The following is a 23,427-nucleotide window of genomic DNA, read 5'->3' as shown; positions in this document are numbered from 1 at the left end:
AAGTTCTCCAGATGTTCAGGCCAGAGCCACAGCACTATAACTAATACGTCCTTGACAGATCAGTGGCTGAGGTGGTTTGTTTAAGGAGAGATCAGTATTAGAGGACAGACTAAAATCAATCCGTAAACCTGTTGTTTAGCTTTGATGCCACCAGCCGTTTTCCTTTGAGATGTATATTGAGAAGCCAACTTGTGGCCGAAAGGAAAAACGAAGGGATTTTTCATACCACTTGAAAAGAATCTAAACAAGTGTCATTAACTTGGATGAGATCAATACATACATGATGACATTATAATTTGTAGCTACATCAATTATAATTATGTGGTCATTTTAAATCAAGTATTTTCCCCCTTTTATTAAAGGTTTTATACCTGAAATAAATACAATTAAAAATACTATCAATTAATACAATAAAAATATATATTATAAAATAATTAATTTTAATAAATAAAAAAATTCTAATAATAATTATAAATTATTACAGTATATATATATATATATTATTATTATTATTATTTTTTTTTATGAATTTAATATATACATTTATTTTAAATTATATATATTCTGGCCAGGGATTACATAATTTAAGTATGACATTTTTAGGATTCTGAGAGAGGGAACAGATTGATATTTGTAAAATCAGTAATTTCGGTAAGCTGATACATACATTTGCAGTCACGCTGATTTTCGGCTATCTCAAATCCTGGGCGGCACTCACACGCCACACCACCTTTGGGAGTCTCTCTGCAGATATGGGCACAGCCATGGTCCTTATTCATACAGTTCATCCCATCTGCCGGAAGAAAGACATTGAGAAAAACAGAGAGAGAAACCTGAGTTACAGTCGTGTAATCTTCCCATTACAAACACTCCTCTGACAGGCTCCTGGAGATGAGCGTGTGATTTTCATGAGTGGTGTAAATTACTTTAATGTTCCTGCCACAGGACCTTTTTTCACACACAGAACAACACTGACATCGGCTGACCCGTGGAAGCACACACAAAGACTCTCTCCGCGGACTACATGCTCAGCAAACATCTACACTCCTTTTTTTCTCTTTCATTTTTCCCTATTTTATTCTGAGATTGCAAAATCTCTCCTCCTGTTTCACCCACAGGAATAATTCCCCCACGAATGAAAATTCTGTCATCATTTACTCACCCTCATATCGTTCCAAACCTGTATGACTTCATTTCTTCCAGAGAAGACAAAAAGAGAAATTATGAAGAACATACTGGCTGATTTTTTCCAAGCAATTATTGGCTTTCTAATTGTATTTATTATTAAATTATGTATTATAATAATTTAAAATAAGACCAGAAAAGTATCATAAAGGTGATGCACTATATTCCAAATCTTCTGATGGCATATGTTCACTATGTATCATAAATAGACCAAATAGTCATTAAATTGTTTTTTAAACTTTTTGGAGCTTTTTAGGTGCTTTTGTGTAATTTATAAAGCTTCAAAAATCTTGATGGATTCAACGCAAATTGAAATACAGTCAGTATATTTTGTAACAGTATTTTTTTTTTTTGTAATAATAATACAGTGCCGTTCAAAAGTTTGGGATCAGTAAGATTTTATTTTATTTTTTAAAGAAGTTTCTTATGCTCATCAAGGCTGCATTTATTATTCTCACTTTTGTGAGATATTATTGCAATTTAAAATAACAGTTTTCTATTTTAATATACTTTAAAAAATAATGTATTCCTATCAAGCAAGGCTGAATTTTCAGCATCATTACTCCAGTCTACAGTGTCACATGATCCTTCAGAAATCATTCTAATGCTGATTTATTATAAGTGCTGAAAAATTTTGGGGGACCTGTGATACTTTTTTCAGGATTCTTTGATAAATAACAAGTTAAAAAGAACAGTGTTTATTCAAAATATAAATTTTGTGTTACAGTATACACTACTATTCAAACATTTGGGGTCAGTTTTTTTAAAGAAATGTATACTTTTATTCAGCAAGGATGTGTTAAATGGATAAAAAGTAGTAAGTAAAGACTTATATTGTTAGAAAGGATTTCTATTTTGAATAAATTCTGTTCTTTTTAACTTTTTATACATCAAAGAATCAAAGAAAAAAGTATCACGGGTTCCAAAAAATATTGAGCAGCACAACTGTTTCAACACTGATAACTAATCAGCATATAAGAATGATTTCTGATGGATCATGTGACACTGAAGAATGGAGTGATGGCTGATGAAAATTCGGTGCTGGGTCCCAGAAATAAATTATATTTTAAAGTATATTAAAATAGGAAAAAAAATTCTGTATTTTTGATCAAATAAATACAGCCTTGATGAGCACAAGAGACTCCGTTAAAAAACATAAAAAATCTTACTGATCCTAAACTTTTGAACGGCAGTGTGTATGTTTAGATATATACAAATTGACAATTTGCAATTCAGAAAAGGTCAGAAATTTAAATTGGCTTTTTCTTTCCCTCTGTTCTTGTACATAGAGTATAGCGCCGATATCTAACATAGCATCTCCCTGTTCTGAGCAAATTTCCTAAACAAAACGATAACATAAAAGCCCTGAATAAAAGACACAGACAAGGGATGACAGAGAGGAACTGTTGGGCTTCTCTAATGGACATCCTCCTTATCTTGAGGCCAAACAATGAGAAAAGAATGTGTGTGTACACAAAAGCAAGTCTCCGTGGAAACATGGTGGGTTCTTGCATCTCTGCCCCCTCTGTAGCCTCTTCAGAAGCGCTAAGTGCTCTCAGGACAGAGCCTAAAGTGGGCCGCTTTTCTGTCGGCGTTCTGGAGGACACCTTGATGTGCCCAATTAAGGTGGACTTTGGAGAGGTCGTCAAACCTTTAAACGACAAAGAGATCTGCCACAGTTCTCACCCAAGAGTAAGAGAGTGTGAATGTGTGCTACTATGAAGCATTTTTACTATCAACCTTTACCCTAGGCCTGCGACTGACAGACTAATACTACTATGAGACTTCATTAGGCCGCATAGGTTTTGGTGGTGTTTTAACTGGAAGTGTTGGAGATCAAATAAGACCTTCGGCCCAGCTAAAGTTTTAAACATGCCACACGGCTGTCACAAGAACACAGACAGGAAGGAAAACGAAATATTGACCCCTTTCACCTTAGACTGTCATTCCTCCATCTGTGTATATCTACAGCAGCACTCAAGAAAATGTAAAAAAAAAAAGGCAATTACAGGAAATTTTAAGTGAGGGCTTGAGAGAAAATGACAGCAAGCACTCTGTGTGTCCATGTGCTCTGTTCCCCATGAACCCACCACTTAAAATAAGTGCTCTAAAAGCCCCAAATGCAATGTCAAAAGAGAAGCCACCTTTTAAAGTCTAACGTATAATAATTTATACACCAATTACAGTACAGCTTAACCCAGTGTTTCTTCTGGCCTGAAGAAACGCTCTCAGATGTCCATAGATGGATAGAATAGGATGGAATCTGTCTTTGTAGCTCTGAACATTAACGTAATGTTGATAAATTTGAAGTAAAAGACCTCTGAAGACGGCCTCCACATCCGACAACTCTTTATAAGGGTGGAAAACTTTTGTTTTAGCAGGTGAGGCTAACACAGACATATTTACGAGGAGTCCATGTGATTTGGCTGGCTTGTAAAATTGTTAGATGCGTTCAAGGTGTCAATGTAAAATAAAAATTCTGTAATCTTTAGAAATAAAAAATTCAGAACTTTCTGACAAGGAAACAAATATGAAAACCTGCTAAACTCTGTGCTGTTTCTGGCAATGTGTAGCACCTACAACTCTGCAGGTTCTTCCGAAACATCTACAAAGGTTCTTTTTTTAAATCCTTTTTTAATCATTTTTATCATACAAATCATATCTAAACTGTTTGTTTGGCACATTTTGAAGTAAACTGGAGCGGAAAACCAATCTTACTCATTTCATATGCAAAAATTAAATTTTATCTTAAAGACACAGTAGCATGCTTAAATCTAAAGATCATAGAAAGGGTTAAAAGGGTAATTATAAACTAAATTATGACTGTTTTGGACACACACACACACACACACACACACACACACACAAAAAATTATGAAAACTATGAAAATTACAATATGACCGCTTGGCTAACAGGAAGTGATGCAACCATTTTCCACAGTAACAGTAAAACCCTGGTTAATATCAAGTTTGAAGGGATAAATCATTTCTGTCATTTTAAGTAACAAATGAACTTTAAAAATCAGTTACCTATGCGTAAGCGCATACACACATACACAAAAAATCCACAGGCCCCCTTTCCCCCATCTCTTGCAAATGCCATTTTAATTGAAATCTGTCAGACTTTCAATCTCTCTCCAAATGCACAATGCTATAGGTACTAAGCCATGAATTTCAATGAGGCTCTTTTTTCACCAGCAACCATTGATGTCCTTCAACTGAAAACAGCCTTTTCCAAAAACCCTCCCCAATCTCTTCTTCAAACACAAGCTTTCTTAACAGCTCGTCACAAGTTCTCTCTCTCTCTCTCTCACACACACACTCAAGCTTATTAATTACGGTTAACATTAAAGTGGACCTTTTTCTGGAACGTTCCCCAGCTAACCCAGTGACCCTTAATGATGTCACAGTGACTGGAGAAAGAGACAGTATTCCGGTGTCTATGTGTGATTCTATTCTCTCTCTACTTATGTCTTTTCCTGAACCTGAAGGTTTACAAAGACCTGGTGACTTTAGTGTGATCATACACTAACACATACTTTAAGCCTCAATCTTGACAGGGTGCAGCTGTTTTCTTCAGTGAGGAAAGAGTCAGATATAGCAAAAGAGAGAGAAAGAGAATCTGAAGAAAAAAACACCACAGCTGGACTTGGGACACCTCTTCCAAACGGCGATGGACTGGAGCTAAAAATACAACCAATGATCTGTACCTGCAACTGCAACCCACAGCAGATAATTCCCCACTATAGTAATTACCACATACATTTAATATAAACTGTGAATTTTATTAAGTTCTTGATATAATAATTTTAGAGCATTTCAAAATACACATTTATATTTTACCCACATTTTAGACATATTGTCAATTTCGTTTTATTAAAACAAATAAATAGTTTTAAATGAATTGAATGACTAAATATTATAACTAAAAATATATTACTATATAAACAGTGTTATTTTAGTATCAAGATGCTATTATAATTTTTATTAACATATTGAATCTGTTTTTGTTTTTATATTTTCCATTTTAATCTAAATTTTAGTTAAAGTTTAATAAAAAAATGTTTTTTCATTTTTAGTAGTTAACTGTAATAAACCTGTTATTAAATGAATAACTAAATAAATGAAGAAATAAATAAACAGTAAAAGGGCCAGGCGTAAGACTAAAATCAAAAAACGGAATCCTTACTTGATTTGGTTTACAAAACCAGTCTGAATATCTGGTACTGAACTGATCCAGTTCTCGCGCTCCAGTTGCAGTGGATTATAAGTGAAAAGTGACTTAAATTTGAGTCTGTACACAAAGCTATCGTATGACTTTATAAGAGAGTGTAATACAATGGACAATTTTTTTTGGCTACTTTTATGGTGATTTTGCACTTTTTTTGAAGACAAAATAAATAAAAAAAATCTGACAGAATTCTCCCTTTGGGGTGAGAAGTCCATTTAAATGAACCAGCCAGAGAATATTTTCTTCCTTTAAATCTAAGTATATTTGCTTTGTATATTTAAACAGATTTCGACAGCTGGCCCTCAAGTCAAGGGAAAAGTTCCGATGCTCCGTATAGCCAGTCCATCCCTCCTACCAACATGACTCCACCTGCAACAGTCAAACTACATCGCTCTGGAAAAAAACTGTTAGGGAAAAGACAGAGAGAAAACTATAAAAACAGAGCAAAAGAGGAAACGCAGAAGCTTATGAAGTTTACTTCACCTCAAAAGCTAATATTTAATCACAGTATTTATAACCAGCGGAAGACGGTGGGCAAGACCTTCAGTGCCCACTCGCTATCAGTACCTCAGTGTATATGTGCATGTGTTTGTAAGCCAGTGTGTGTGTTTGGTACAGTTCAATCAAAGTTCTTCCACCCTAAAACTGGCCCAAGTTTCGACCTTGAGAGGACTGAAATAGTTTTCTCAGCACACCATTTAAAACACTTCACTTAAAGAGTCCTAAATCATTCACCATTTCATGTAAAAAAAAAACCAGCATCACTAGGACTACAAGCACAACTATGCTCGTGCCCTTTGACCTCTGCCGTGACCCTGCAGGATTCCACCATCAGAGCAGGATGTTTGCTGGCGACTCGGGACAAGAGCGGGTGGCAGTGCTTGAGTGAAAGGTTTAAAACACTTACATGCACACACACACTCAACGGCTTTCCTTCCAAGACCATTCCAATTTAATGCTGGTATTTTAATGAAAACAGCATCAAATCTATTATTATTGAAAATTTTTCTGTGTGTGTGTTAACAGTGGCTTCATTTTGCCCACTTCCTCTCCTCACACACTCCAAATAAACACATTGCCGTCTACTGTTTATCCTAATGTTTCATTCCACTCTTCATCCCACCTTTTCTGATATTATCCTCCTCAGGACTGAGAATAAGAAAGCGAGAGAATAAAAGGAAAAGAGGGTGAAAAGAGAAATGCGATATTTTTGATACAGAGGTGACAGTTTTTTCATGTCATAACCCCTTTAATATCTTTGTGGTAACCATGATACATTTTAATTTTTAGGCTTTTTTGATGAAGAGAAGGTTCAAAAGGACTATTTATTTTGTGACATTATAAATGTTTTTTTTACTATCACTTTTGATCAGTTTAATGCATTCTTGCTGAATAAAAAAATATAAAAAAATATAAATTTTACTGACCCCAAACATCTAATATATAGTCTATCTGCAAGGGTTTTAACTCAGAAATGTCCAGCACCTTCCAATGCCCATCTAAATGAGATGGTTCCCAGTTTTATGTAGGACAAGTGTAGGATATGTCCACTTTAAAAAATATCTTACAATAATCTAATGTTCATGTGCAGATGTGATAATGTGTCTCTATCAGGGTATGGAAGGTGTGAAAAGGACTGCAGTGTGTGTGTGTGTATGTGTGTTTGGGTCGTATTCCTCTCATATGCTCATAAATCATCAGCCTGCATTTCTCTGCCAGTGTCTGAACAGAAGGGGTGGCGCTGGGGTGAGCCAACGCATTAATGATTTTTCTCAGACAGAGAGAAAAAGAGAGACGCGTAGATAGACCTGAAGCTTGTCATGTCACTTTCGTGCATGCATTGTATGTATAGTGCTTTTTTGTCAATTTGGGAGCTTGACAGATGTGCTCACTATATACAGGTCAGTTTCCAAATGTATCTTATTGTTTCACATGAAAAATAATAGAATACAGGTTTGGAATGACACGGGGGTGAGTAAATAATTGCAGGATTTTCATGTTTAGGTGAAATATTCCTTTAAATATTTAGGAAAGGTTCTGATTCATTCACACTACACTGCCAAACCAATTGGTTACCTCTACCATTCCGAGTCAGATGAAGCCGACGGGCTGTTGGCAGGGCACAAAAAAAAAGTAAAGTCCTAATTTACAACCCACCAAGAGAGCCAGGATTTCAGCGGTTGAGAAGAATTTACAAGGTTATTATTTTCACAACATGTGGGGACATCTTGTGCCATATTTAAAATCCCATTAGGAGCCAGGGATTCATTTTCAAACTGGACTGCTCAGGTCAGCAGAACACGCAACAGCAGCATGATCAAGTCTTAAAGGGGTCATAGGATGCTACATGCACATTTACAAGTTGTTTGAACTGAAATGTGTGTTGGCAGTGTGTGTACACAACCACCCTATAATGATAAAAATCCACCCAGTGGGTTTTTTTTTCATCTGGTTAAATGTTTTCCCCTTTCTCAAATCAAGCCTATCTCAGATGCATGTCTGTGTGACGTCACAAAAACAGGCCCCTCCCCCGATCGTTGGATTGACAGTAGCGTTTCAGCACAAACTGGACTGGTGTCTTACCTTAGACCCACCCTGAGTGAGCTGTCATCAGTCCGCCATTGTTTCACCACCAGAGCAGATGTAGACAAGAATGACTCCTAAGCGATTGAGGTGTTCTGTTGTTGGATGTAATAATGAACATAGCAGTCGTCATTTACTCCTGACATCTAAGCCGCTGAACTGGCAGTGGATTTAGTTTGTTTCTGAAGGGAATGCTCCCCCGATCTACATAAATGCATAAATGTTCGCGCGAAACATTCATGATCCAGCCTCATCTACAGAAGAAGTGAGTATAATGTTTTGTAATGACTCTTTTCAAATCGCCTTTCCTAATAATGTGCTAATTAGCAAGTTTCACGATGAATGCAGCTAAAGTGAGCAGCTTGGAAGAGAGGGGCGGGGTCAGCAGAGCTCATTAACATTTAAAGGAAAATGCTACAAAAACTGGGTACAAAAATTTGTTTTTTACACTACCATTGTGAAATTTTAACCAAACTATGTTACAGACTTTTCATAAAGAATCATATCAACTTGTGGAAAATGGGCATCCATAGGCATCCTATGACCCCTTTAAGGAAATTCGTAAAGTCAGATAAAGTTTGACTAGGTCCGAAATGGCATTCAACAAAGTATTGAAGAAAAAAAATAGTAATAATAAATAAATAAATATATATATATATATATATATATTGGTAATATGTGTCCTTATAGATGCATAAATATTACTCTTCGGCCTGCTCTCCATTACAGAGAGAGAAAAAAATGCAAGCAAATGAGGGGGACTGATACTGCAATAAAAAATAATCTACAATCTGTTTCTATCCAGAGCGGGAAAAGAGATGACAGAAAGTGAAGGGTTTACATTCACTAGGTTAGGCTGTTCTGAGTCAGTGGCACTAGGCCATTTGGAGCAGAAACTCAGTTTATAACTGTGTAAACTAGAGGGATCCAAAAAACTATAGTCACCCTTTCCCAGGAATGTTTGAGACACAACTATAAAAAAAGAATAATGAAAGAAAAAAAACAATAATGGAAACATGTCCCTGACAACTCACGGCTATCAGGCTTTATCGTTTCCTTCTGTGTGTGTACTTGTGTAGATGTGTCTTACTATTTCAACTCACTGCGATACACGGATGGATGGATGATAGAATAGAATCTGTCTTAATCTTAGATAGAATCTGTCTTAATCTTAATCTATCTATCCGTCTGTCTATTCATCCCTCAACCTGTCTTTCCACCTCTGTCTGACAGATAGATAGCATATGCTTATTGCATATGATTATTCCTTTATGCATATTCATAAATAGACCACAACAACTGCTGTAAACCACATTCTTTCATAAACTATATGAGGTGTTGCAGAAGTGGACATACAGTAAAACGGTGACACACACAGGTCAATAGAACTGACAGAAGCCTTAGTCAAAAGAACATGGCCTCTTATAGAGCTCTAGTTTTCCACAGCAGACAGACGGCGCCAATGTCACACACACACTCACTCATATGACACTGCTCTAGACTCAGGCCAGTAGGACGCACTGGTGAATGAAGAATTGTAAACACACAACACCACACATCTCTCTCTCTCGCACACACTCACACACATATACATAAGTCTTAGACACGAGCCAATGGGCCATACTGGTGACAGACAAACTGTAAACAAGAAACATACACACAGATTCCCAAACACACACTATTGATGAGTGAGGGTGATGAAAGAAGGTGAGAGGTTCATTTAGGGTGAGAATAAACGTGTGAAAGCTTGCCTGTTTGTAATCAGTGTGTCCGACTGTGAGACCGAGGCAGATGAGGAAGACTGTGCGCGGGCTTAAAGGTGCAGTGTGTCATTTCTGCACCACTTGCAGCACCAAACGAAATTGCAAACGATGGATGAAAGCTGTTGTTTCTATCCAACATTACAAACTCAATTTTAAATTATAAACTAATTATACATTTATTATTATTATTATTAATAATAATAAATCTTGGTGTTTCCATTCAGTTTCTGCGATATCACAAAATTTGCCTAACAATATGTAGGTGGAAACCTGGATATTGTCTGCATATTTTCTTGATCTGGTAGTCTAATCTGATTGGCTGACTTTTTGCCATACGGTTTACAGCCTTTTGTGATTGTGTGTGAGTACCTCAACTCTTTATTACTGTAGGATTATTGTCTTCTGTAAATTATTTAAAGATTTGTATGTCAAATAGCTTATATTTAAGTAGGACTAAATCAAAATAATAAAATAAAAATATAAAATAAAATAAAAATATATATTTTTTAAAGTAATTAAAAACAGCATGAATTTCATTGGCTCTTTTTTATTTTATTTATTTATATTATATTAAGGTTCTTGTCGACTGTATTCCTCATACAATTAGTAAATGTAAAAGATGCCCAGTCTTTCCAGTGGAGAGTTTCTGATTCCTCTTCTGTTTACAGTGGATATATAGAGCTGTGTGTGTGTGTGTGTGTGTGTGTGTGTAGCGTGCCGAGCCATCCAGGACTGCCACAGCACATCAGTTAGCTATTCACAAAAACAACCCTTTAGCTTGTTTACAGACAAGTACACAAATGTACCACGCACTCACATAAAAAAACACACACTACTACAGTATTTACCAAAGTTTTGCTTTTGAAGTAAAAATACTACTTGCAGGAGCAGAGATTCAGCAAAAGAGTTATGGGCTTCCCAAAAAGCAAATATGGAGCATTTCTGTTTCTCTATCCCACTTCTTATATTCTATATTTTTCTGTCCAGCTCATGCCTGGCTCTATCATTCTCCTCCCTCTCCAATCTTCTCCCATATATATATATATATTCTGAACAAAGCCTTAAAACTAGGGGAGGATGAAAAGAAGGGGGTCGTACACTCCTCTCCACATTCCACACATGATTGTGAGAGACATCAAAGATGCGATAACGAAGCAACCCACTCTCATTCATGACTATGTGTGTGAATCAATGCATCCGCCTCGACGTGGAGAAGCGTCATTAGTTAAATCTGACAGGCGGAATGAGAAAGCACAAGAGGGTCGCATGATCTGCACATGCACACGTCATGAAGTCACACGTCACAACTGACTTTACTAAGCATTTGAACCGAATGCACCATGCACACACAAAGACATGCCCACTGGCGGCCTGCGCGTTCATGCCTTCAACTTTGACCTCTGACCTTCAGCTCTGTCCATGGTTCAAGACAAGTACAGAAGTGAGATGTCGCTGAATTGGCTGTTCTGAAGCCACAGTGAGAATTATAGAGCACACATGGACACATGAAAAGAATATGAAAATAGCCCAATGGGACATGACAATCTTTCACCAGGCAGCGAGTAATATCATCAATAACAGTGAAAGTAACAGACTATCACAAATTTGATATTTAGTATGGAATTACATTTGTGCCACAAGCATTGGACATTACTTTTCATAAAGATGTCACAAACAGTCCAAAAATAGTGTTTATTATAATAATAACAAAGCACTGAACTGCATATCTTAAAATGCATGATAATATAATATACCTATGATATACCTTGAAAAAGTTTTATTATGCAGTTCTATATTTTTATGCATTCATACCTGACTTGCATCTTAAAGCGTGTATAATTTAATTTTTATAATAAGTTAATTTATTTTATTTTTAATTGTTTTAAATTATTACTTTTTTAATAATAATAATAATAATAATAATACTGATACTTCAAATGATTTAATAATGAGAGACCAACATCATAAGTTAACTTTCTTTTTTGTTATCGTCTTTTCATTCTTTAAAAATTCAGTAAATGACACAAATGTATTAAAATGCAGTTAGATTTTTATGCATTTACACCTTAACTTGCAGCTTAAAACGTAATTATAATATAATATAATATAATATAATATAATATAATTTGATCAGTACTCCAAAAGTCACATTCAATCATTTTGGCACAAATTTAATTACATAATAGAGCGGGAATTTAGACCAACATGGCAAACCTACAAAGACAAGCTAACAATGAAATGACTGGCTCATCTAAGCAGGACAAAAATACAGTATTAACAGGATGAGACTCACCATCCGATCGGTGGATACAGGTGTGCTGGTTGTCACTCAGGAAGAAGCCATCTTTGCACTGGCACTCGTAGCTGCCCATGGTGTTCACACAGATCTGCTGACAGCCGCCATTGTTGTCCAGACATTCATCCACATCTAAAGAGACACAAACACACACGGCCATTACAAAGCACACAAACACAGTCATTCAAGCACAAGGATCTGGGCAAAACCACCATGCTTTGTCTCTCTGCGTCACCAAAGCCGGCTCAGCTCAGGTATTTGCAACAGTGTTTGTTTATCCAGAGCTGATTTTCCTTGATTTCCTCTCAGAGACTAACGGTTACTGAAGAATGCAGCCACTGAAGAATGTTGATTAAATGAGTAGTTTGATATTCGAGTTTCCAAACACATCTACCAGACAAATAAACCAGTAAACAGACATCCAATCATTCCAGCTTAAATAAGAAATTTAAAGCAATATCCGACATCCAGACTCTCAGTAGTGGCTAAATCGTTACTTTTTAAATACTCTGGCTAAACTAAAATCTGTTTGGATGAGAGTATCTTGTACGTCCAATCTATATGTGTGTTTGCCCATTGCTTTGTCTTTGACAGCTCTATAAATGGCATTGTGGGTATGTTGGTTTGAGTAACAGTGTGACACTGGAGACCAGTAACACACATGAGTGAGTTTTATGCAGCCTTAACACAGCAACCTGCCTCTGTGGAGTCGGCAGCCCATAACTCTCTCTCAGGGGTGCTATTATGTCTCGGAGTAACACCACTGCCACTCTTCTGTCACTCGTCACTGTTGAATGTTCATGACAACATATTTTCCCACCTCAGGCTAGAGGTTACAGGCCCGTAATTACCATAGATACTTGAAGACCACTAAAGGGGATCATGCTTGGAATTCACATAGCTGTAATTTGAATAGACAACATGCACATGCTGGTCGTATTACTCCGGTATTTTGTTAAACAAAACAAAACAAAGCAAAGCAAAACAAAAAGAAGCAAAACCCCAAACAAAACTAAACCAAACAAACAAAGAAAGCCCCAAACAAAAGCAAACAAAACCAAATTATGTCACGATACTACTGTGAGGAGCAAAGGAGCGCGGAGACGAAGGAGATTCAGGATAACAGTCTTTAATAGTCCAAAAACAAGGGGTAACACAGGGCTTGGCAGGAACACACATGTAGCACATAATACGGACGACACCGGACAAAGGAATCAGGAAACAGACAACACTTTAAATAAAGGGCTTAACGAGGGGTAATTAACGGGACACAGGTGAATCAAATGACTACTCAACGAGAGGGAAAAACGTCTCGGGTTACTTATGTAACCATGGTTCCCTGAGTAGGGAACGAGACACTGCGTCCTCTAGGGGTCGCTATGGGGAACGCCTCGTCGTGACTCGTATCTGAAGCATACATTGAAAAAACACCAACTCGTTGGCCGGCGAGGAACACACATGTAGCACATAATACGGACGACACCGGACAAAGGAAACAGGAAACAGACAACACTTTAAATAAAGGGCTTAACGAGGGGTAATTAACGGGACACAGGTGAATCAAATGACTACTCAACGAGAGGGAAAAACTGGGTCACGGGGAGCACATGGGAGAAAACACAACAAAACAGGTCCATATTCTTTACAAATTAAAACAACAAACTAAAATCAACTCAAAATCAAAATCAAAGACCAAATGAAACCAAACCAAACAAAACACAACACAAATTAAACATAAAAAACAAGCTAAACCAAACGAAACAAAAAGCAAAAACAAAACAAATAAAAGGCAAAAACCAAATTAAACCAATCAAAACCAAAACAAACCAAAATAAAAAACAAAACAAATAAAAGGCAAAAACCAAATGAAACCAATCAAAACCAAAACAAACCAAAATAAAAAAACAAAAAAGCAAAACAAATAAAAGGCAAAAACCAAATGAAACAAAACCAAAGCAACCCAAAAAAACAAAACAAATAAAAGGCAAAAACCAAATGAAACCAATCAAAACCAAAACAAACCAAAATAAAAAAACAAAAAAGCAAAACAAATAAAAGGCAAAAACCAAATGAAACAAAACCAAAGCAACCCAAAAAAACAAAACAAATAAAAGGCAAAAACCAAATGAAACCAATCAAAACCAAAACAAACCAAAATAAAAAAACAAAAAAGCAAAACAAATAAAAGGCAAAAACCAAATGAAACAAAACCAAAGCAACCCAAAAAAACAAAACAAATAAAAGGCAAAAACCAAATGAAACCAAACCAAACAAAACACAACAAAAATTAAACATAAAAAACAAGCTAAACCAAACGAAACAAAAAGCAAAAACAAAACAAATAAAAGGCAAAAACCAAATGAAACCAATCAAAACCAAAACAAAACAAAATAAAAAACAAAAAAACAAAACAAATAAAAGGCAAAACCCAAATGAAACCAATCAAAACCAAAACAAACCAAAATAAAAAAACAAAAAAGCAAAACAAATAAAAGGCAAAAACCAAATGAAACAAAACCAAAGCAACCCAAAACCTAAATTAAACCAAACAGAACTAAAAAAAACACAGAATTTATATACTTATAATTTGAATAGACAAAAGTAAATTCTGGTAGCATACTCATAAAATTAAAATTACTAGTAAATATCAAAACACATCATTATTTGAGCCAAAAATACTTATGTAAAAATACGTATAGCTGTTTTATTTTTAACTATTGAGCTTCCATGTTGTCAATAATGACACTTCCATAAAGGATGCATGCCCTAAACTTTTAGAGGGGAAATGATACAGCACAACAATATTGAACAAGTGAAGAACAAAGACAACTTCTGCATATTTTTATAAAATGCACTGTAGAAAAAAAACAATATAATAACAGCTTTGATAAAAGTTACATTTAGAAAGAATATAGAAAATAATTGTGTGACATTTATGAATAGATACATGGCAAATTGTTTGTAGGTATATGTTTCCATCCGTCTTGTTTAAGTATAATCCGGTTCTATTGTTTACAAGCCACTTACAAAACTCGCATTGAATGTTTTAAACTGGAAGGCTGAATGAGCATCAAAGCTTCTGTAAATGAGGTGTGGAAACAGCATGCCAGTTTCCTCCACTGTCATAGGTGAATTATCAGCACTGCACTCACAAACACGCTTTTTTTTTTGGAAACACGTTTCCACACCAAGTCACATTTACATGTCTTTTGATAACGGCACTGCAGCTAATGTGGACGTGTGTTTATGTTTACTGCCCTGTCTGTTTGGAGTGTGTTGAGAGGCAGCAAGTTTCACAAGCTCTTTGTGTGCGTAAAGACCTTTACAGCCGTTAGCGCCTGTACGTGGCGGCATAAAAGAACACTATCCGGCCCAATGACTTCACTATCATCTCCTGTGTAGCTTACGAGATAAGACTACTGGGCTAAAGGAGACTAACTGTCTAATATACTCGGGCATTTGTGTCCTGAGTGGATCTTGTTGGTGTGTGCACTTTATTTGGGATAACTTCTTTGCTAAAGTCTGGACATGCTATTTATTCTCTATTTTCTTTTGAATAAACTACGATAATACACATCAACTGAAAGACATGTATGAATGTAGGATATACACATACACGTAATCTCATCCACAACATGCAGACACAACCACAGCTTAAATTGGTCACAGTGGTTTATTATGTGGCTCCGGCATTACCTGGCGACATAACTCTTATTTTAGCATCTGCGGGGCGTCTCGTTAACGCAGCCAAGACAGCAAGGCCTTTACTGACCTATTAACTACTGTACCCATCGAGAGAGGGGGTCTTTATGTCCTTGTCCATAGAGGCATCCCTGTCTGGCCCAGGAACCGAAAGGTTTTTGTACTACGCAATAGGGTTTAAAAGTCTGAGATTACTTGTGAAAATGCTTCTATTTTGCATTGATTTAATATAAAAAGTTTTAAAGGAATCTCAAAGTCAGAGACTTAAATATCTGTCATCAAATTCTTCTATTTATGGAATTCAAAGTATATAATGCACAGTAATTTTATAATGTTATAACCTACACTGCCATTCTAAAATTTTTAATCTCACCGATATTGCATTTATTTGATCAAAAATACAGTGAAAACAGTAACATTGTGACATATTACTATTTAAAACGGTTGTTTTCTATTTGAATATATTTAAACATTTAATTTAGCAATTACTCCAGTCTTATACTTAAGAAAATTCCTAAAATATTGATTTGATGATAAAAAAAAAACATTTATTATCACGAGTGTTCAAAACAGTTGTGCTGCTTAATGCTTTTGTGGAAATCATTTTCATTTTCAGGATTATCTGAAGAACAGAAAGTCTTCTAGAAAGGAAATCTTCTGCAATATTATAAATGTCTTTACTGTCACTTTTTGGTCAATTTTAATGCGTCCTTACAGAATAAAAGTATTAATTCCTTACTGACCCCAAACTTTTCAACAGTGGTGTATGTTGACACCTGTGTAATTTGTGACTGCATTTCCAAAGGATTTTCAGGAGAAGTATATGAGACAGAACAAATAAAAAATGATACAAATGATAACCGTAACATAATCAAAAACTCCAGGAGGGTTTGGGGAAGACATGCTGGCTGCCTCTGTCTCGAGTGACTCTATAGCTGCGAGCGTGTTGTGCGCCGTGTTTAATGTGGGAATGGAAACAGATATCATCAGTGTGACAGCCCTCTCTTGCTTTAAAAGGAGGGGAAAAAATAACATTTCAGCTGTCATCTCTCAATTAAGGCCCTCTCTGCCAAAATTTAAACAAGAGCCCTGGCATCCCGGTCTGCGAGTTGAAACTAGAATGCTTTTGTTTTGTTTGATTGCCCTAGTGTAAACTTTAATTTGGAGGAGATCTAAGATGACATGACACAACAGGGAGAAAAAGAAAGGGAGAGAGAGAGAACAGATGAGGGAGGAGGAAACAGAGAGAAATTCAGGGCAGAATAAAAGAGAAGGCACACAAATCAAAGAGTAAGAGGACTGAACTGAAGTGAGTTGAAGAGAAATAAACTGAATGGAACAGAACAGAAACAATAGAAGTTCAGCAGTAAACAGGACTATACAAAATGGAACAGAAAAGAGAACAGAAGTAAGGTAAACAGAACAGGAAAATAAACCCCTTTCACACAGAGATTCGGGGAAAATACACTAATAATGTGTTGGTTTATTCACACTGATTTTCTGGAATATGTGCGTGCATTCAAACACATCCTGTAAAGATCCCGTAAAGACACGTGACATCAGGATGTGATATGTAATGATCATACACTAGCGCATCGCATACCTTTCCACTAAGCTGACGAACGATCTCAGCTTCAGTGCGGATAGTGAGGAGGCAATGTTATTAGGTCACAGTGTTCATTTTGACAGCGAATTTTGATTTAGTTTTAGTCATAGTCTTTTGACTAAAATGCCATTTAGTTTTAGTCATATTTTAGTCATCTGAATTTTTTTTTTGTTTTAGTCTAGTTTTAGTCGATTAAATCTACATTAAATTTAGTCGGCTACAATCTAATGGGATTCCAAATTCACTAGGTTTGATATTAAAGTTTTATCATGATAGACACCGATTTAACTGCGGTGACACACAACATGCCTTTATGTTAAAATTAAATAAAACCACTTCTCATAAAGATCAAGAACATGGTCTTCTTTTCAATGAAATACAAATGGTTATATAGGCTAATTATGCATTCTTTATAACAACTTGTTTACCACATTCTTCATTCTTTCAAGCAGACATATTTATTTCTATAAATACATTTAGATTAGTCTTTAGGGCTACTAAAGTTTTCAGTCAAGAGCAGTGAGTGATTTTCTGTCTTTCTTTTGTTGCTTGATTAACATCAATGCCACAGACAATAGCAACTAAATTAGGCTGCTGTCCCTTTAAAACCGGATGCAATGTACTAATACACGTCCAATATTCTCCCAACTGTTTATGTTCACATAAGACATAACTGAGTGTGTTTACGTGAATACTCATCAAAACAGACAATTCGACATCATTTTGTGTGTATTTCTTCGTTCATGAGACGCAAAAGAGTACTCATGTGCTGTGTGAGAGGCGCTGCTTCAGTGTCTGCGCTCAGAAAACCAGACCGAATTGAGTTCTCTTTTGCGTCATCAGATTTATCCATATGTCTGCTCTTCTCTTACTCCCAGATATTGACATTTTTGTACATTTTATGAGACATGCAGCAAGTGTATGTTAGCTTATGTCTCGCCGGTACATACTGTATGTACGCATCTAACTACGCAGCAGATTTGTTCTGAACGAATCTCTTCCCAAATCGTCTCTCCCTAACATTTTCATCTCGTTTTTATTCATTGATGAAAATGTCAATAGATTTTCGTCATAGTTTCTGTCATTCAAAACGAGTTTTAGTTCATCATTGTCTGGTTTTCGTCGGTGAAAAAAAGTTGACGAAAATTGTGACGAAAATAATTTGTCAACGAAATTAGTAGGTCGCTATCTCAGGATCAATCCCGGGATGTGAACAAAAACAAAAAAAGAGTCAAGTGAACCGACAACTGAACAAAACCGAAAAGAACTGGACAGAAGTGAAGTGAAGTGAAGTGAAAAGAATTCAACAGATGTGAACAGAATAGAAGTGAAGTGAACAGAAACTTAAGAGAAAAGAAGCAATGTGAAGTAAACAGAAGTGAAGTGAAATGAAGCAAACAGAACAGAACAAAACAGATCTGACATTAGAACAGAACAGAAGCGACAAAAAGTGAAGATAAGTAAAGTAAAGCAAAAAAAAAAACAACCTCAGTGAAATTAAGTAAAAAGAAGTGACCAGAAGAGAATTGAAATAAAGATGCGAAGAACAGAAAAAAAGTGATGCGACACAAACAGAACAGACCAAAACAGAAGCGAAGAGAAATAATTCAACAGAAGTGGTACAACAGAACGGTACTGAGATTTATCTTGTTTAAAGTGACCTCAGTTACAACATCACCCCTGTTGTAATTGTAACTACATGAGTTTTCTCCTCCCATTCTGATGTTGGAGCGAGAAGGGAAAAGCAGCCAAAAGATAAATAAACAGCAGCGGCAGTGCAGGCATTCATAAAAAAAATAAAGAGCCAAATGATCAACACATTGAGTCCAGCTGCCTGCACGGAGAAGAAAAACAAATAAGAATGGAAATGAAAAAGACAGAGGAACTGCAGTAAATTGCTCTTTAATCAGCTCCCCATTAGCCAATCTTAAATCAATTAAAGCTTTAACTTGTTAACATGTGGAGATCTGAAAAGACTTCCTACACAAGATCAGCCAGGCAAACAAGCCACGGCACTGATTTCCGTACCGTTTCAGAGCTCGCGGTTTGGTTAGCGTTCAGTGGGTTTGTTTGAACACACTCTGTGAGTGTGTGCGTGTGTGTGTGTGTGTTTTTATGCAGAACATAATCAGTGGCACAAGCCACACTAAGGCAAGCATCACTATTGCTATTGCTCATGTACTTTACTCTTGCTTGGGCGGGTTGGGTATCTGTAGAATGGATTTAAAACTGAGTTGAATACTACTTTTACTGGTACCTGAAAACATAAATAAAGCCCAAGTACAGTGAATACAAGTCAGACAATTTCTGATAATTTGTTTATAGATAAGATTTATAGAAGACCATTTATGTATCAGGAAAAAAAAATCTCAAATGCAGCTTGCGCGATTATGACTTCATTATTATAAATTATTGAATACCTTTAAAATTTATTTGTTTCATGCTTATTAACTAACATGCTTACAACACTCTAGCAAGCAATTATAACACTAATAACCTAAACAACAACATTTTGACAATCACCCACAACAGCCATGTGATGGAGAGTTTTGTATAAACTAATCACATTTCCATCAGGAAATGTAAAAAAAATCTAGTTAAAAGAAGTCATTAATTATCTCGGAAATGGTTACGCAAGGAGAAAATGTAATAGAAAGAGAATGTCAAAAACACAAAAAAGAGATTACAGGAAAAGGTCATCATAAACATGATTCATTTAACCTTTCAAGAAAGTCAATAGTTCTATTGGTTTCACTTCCATCTGAACTTGCCATAATGTGCACAGATGCCAATGAGGGTGCTATGAGAACACGTCATTTGACGTTAAAGTGCCAATGAGAATGAATAAGGTTTCAAAAGAGCAAACAAACACACACACACACACAGATGATGTGTGAATGAGAAGCATCAGCATTAAGCAGACAGGACAGAGTAACAGGAAACATGACGAAGCGCTATATGACGACATCTTTTTGACCAAGGAAGTGAGAGACTGAAAGACAACCGAAACAAAATCTACCGAAAGACAATTTTAGCCCTTGTATAAAAACAGAGACTTATCGGAATCATAGTATGTGGTAATAAACTTTATGCCAAAAATGCTATATTGAACCTCTCGAATGAAGATTAAAGTAACTTTTAAAAAAAAGACTGCATGCAAGGCAAAGAAGAGGACAGGGAGAGAAAAATCTCCAAAATGATTGACTTTTTCTGTGTCAATCTATTTATAGGTAGAGGTGGAGGAGAGGGCTGAGACAAAGACAGACAGAACCAGATTAAATCCAGGAGAGAAGACAAGACAGGAAAGACAGAAAGAAATGAAGAGAAATGTAGCGAGTCAGACACAGAAAACTGGAAGTGGACGGAAAGACATAACAAGAGCAGCAGAAGGAGGGGGTTTCGAACAGGAGAGCCCCCTCAGTGCTGCTGATGGCCCTCTACGGCCTTGTCTTAGTTCCCAGAGCCATCATTTAGACTTGTATTTGAGACATTCCACAATAAAGATGTCAAATAGAAGGCAAGTCTATCGCCTCTAGGGAAACAGGCTGGAGTTACTCCAAAGAGACCAACAGCCAAGATAACCAAGAGAATACAGAGAGAGGGAAAGTGCAACGACATGACGGGAGAAAGAGAGAGATTTTAAAGAGGAGGATAAAAAGAAAAGTTCGAGAAAGTGAAAAATGAAGGACTGATTTTCAAAGAAAGAAGTTTAGAGATAGATTACCATTCAGTATTATCACAGTTTTTAGACATTGTATTGTAGTAATACCTTGGTTTTATAGGCATGGATCCATGGTTCTACCATAGTAAAGAACTAATGAAAGAACTAACTTAAGAACACCTTGCTTGTTTTAGGCCCAATAGTTCAACAGTGGGAAGTTTCTATATATGAAAGCATTTAGTTCAACAAGTGGTTTTGATCAGAATAACAAGGATGCATTAGACTGCTTAACAAAGACAGACTTTATTAGTGCTACTGTGATAAAATTATGAGCAAATTATTTATTAAGATAAAATTAAGGGCAGGACTGTTTGTTTGGTCCAGCAAAGGAGGACAACAGAGGTAGTGCAAACATTAGTTACTTTCTCAGTTTATTAGGTGCTTCTAGTGGTTCAGAAATGACCAAGAGTCTCATGATCATTTATAAGTATTTCAGTAAATTGGTTGCGATTGTTTTTTTTAATTAATTGGTCTGTATGCTTTCATTCCATTCAGATCGTACAGATTCATATGATATTGCCAATTAGGGGTGGGGTTAGGGGTGGACCTTTATGGTGACATTTTACCTGCAAATTGTATGTTTTTGTGCCAATCAGGCCATATAAAATTATATGAAATCATCAGATAGGGGTGCAGTTTAGGGGGGATCTTCACTGTGACAATTTACCTACAATTTGTATGTTTTCACACCAGTCAGATTGTGCAAATTCATACAAATTAACTCCAACTATGGGTAGGGTTAGGGGTGGACCATCATGGTTAAGTTTTATCTTCAAATCATACATTTTTAGACCTGTTGGATCATACAAATCCATATGAAATTGCCAGCTATAGGGGTGGGGTCATGGTATACCTACAAATCATACTATCAGATCGCACAAACTCATACAAAATCACCAACTATGGGTGGCCCTCCATGGCGATGTTTTAAATCATATACGTTTTTGTACCAGTTAGATCGTACAAATTATTTTGGAATTCCCAACTAGTGCAGTGTTTACATATTATCACAAGATCGGATTGGAAACGACACACTTCACCTTTTGTGATATCTAAGTAATTACCATGGTATTACTATTATCTGATGTCACCATTGTACCGCCTCAGTTGTTTTGAAAGAGACACAAATTAGGGAAAACCATATAAAGGAATTGTGCAAGTTGATGTAGCAAGACGGAGGAGGTGCTAAAGGTCTCTGAAGGTCTGAGCCCTGATGTCCTGGGATCCATCATCATTACAGCAGCTAATGAAAAATGATTACTTCAGCATCCTGAAACTCGGCTTGGAGCACATATTTGCTTTGGATTATAAGAGCAGAGAGGAGATGAGATGAGAGCAGCTCAAGTTCTTCATCCAGCTGCTCAGACACACACCAGCGCTGTCTTCTCTCTCTCTTTATCTCTTGCAACATTGATGTTTGGACTGTAATACGTAGTCACCATGACACCATAAAGCCACCACACTTCAGGTTGATAAGTCGCTTTCAACCAAAGACACATCTGCACTCACTTAGAGGGGTAAGCTACAAAAAAACATACTTTTTAACGAATTCCTGAATCCCCACAGCAATCCAGCAAAACCATGAGACCCGGCCCTAACTCTCCGGGTCATGGAATTTCATCTTTGAACTATTCCAATAAATACGAGATGGCAAGTTATTAATTTTCTCTCAGCCTTTTCTTCCCCTACTTCCATTTTTAACCGCTAACATAAACATCGGACCTGACTGCCGATTTCTGGGAATTGGACGCGATTGCGCCACTGGTGACATTTGGGTGACATTTTTAAGAGATGAAAATAATCACGAGGTTCCTGTTGGCGCGCTCCTGTCACAACGGGGATGGAATACTGGCGCTAGACGCAGCTCGGCTGGCCTTTTCCGAGGCGCTGTGCGGAGATCGCTGAGGCAGATTTGTTTATGTTTGCGAAGGGGGGTCGTTACAAAGGTCATCAGCCGGGCAAAGAGATGACGAGGGACTACCTCATCTGTAAGTCCATCAGGAGAGGCAACTGAGTGCGTATATTTCTATCTAGCAACTTACCGAGACAGTTGTGCCCATCATCTGCCAGCATGAATCCGTCGTAGCATGTGCACCTGTAGTTCCCGGGTATATTGATGCAGTCGTGAACACATCCACCATTGTAGTCATTTTCACACTCGTCCATATCTGAAAAAGACGACATACACACATAACGAACCCATTGAGTCAGTAGAGATCAGACAAATATATCCAAATATGAAATCCAGCAATGCACACTGAAGTTTAATACATAGGTTAAGGGTCGTTCAAATAGCAAAAGACTACTAAAAAATGTAATTCTGTTAATGATACTAAGCAG

General features: G+C 36.6%; 1 protein-coding gene across 4 annotated transcripts in view; it reads right to left on the bottom strand.

Moving 5' to 3' along the window:
• Nucleotides 1-23,427, bottom strand: part of LOC107592233 (signal peptide, CUB and EGF-like domain-containing protein 1) — a 71,552-nt gene that overhangs the window by 39,079 nt on the left and 9,046 nt on the right. For all 4 annotated transcript variants that reach the window (XM_016281650.1, XM_016281651.1, XM_016281652.1 and 1 more), the window contains exons 3-5: nucleotides 23,130-23,255; nucleotides 12,056-12,190; nucleotides 668-793 (exon numbers count right to left, since the gene is read on the bottom strand). In XM_016281650.1, the coding sequence (XP_016137136.1) occupies nucleotides 668-793; nucleotides 12,056-12,190; nucleotides 23,130-23,255 (387 nt within the window). The remainder of the gene's footprint in view (nucleotides 1-667; nucleotides 794-12,055; nucleotides 12,191-23,129; nucleotides 23,256-23,427) is intronic.

This window comes from Sinocyclocheilus grahami, unplaced genomic scaffold (genome assembly GCF_001515645.1).
Source record: "Sinocyclocheilus grahami isolate Dianchi unplaced genomic scaffold, SAMN03320097.WGS_v1.1 scaffold151.1, whole genome shotgun sequence".
NCBI lineage: Eukaryota > Metazoa > Chordata > Actinopteri > Cypriniformes > Cyprinidae > Sinocyclocheilus > Sinocyclocheilus grahami.
Note: the sequence above shows the minus strand (reverse complement) of the source record. Positions and strands in the feature narration are given on the sequence as shown.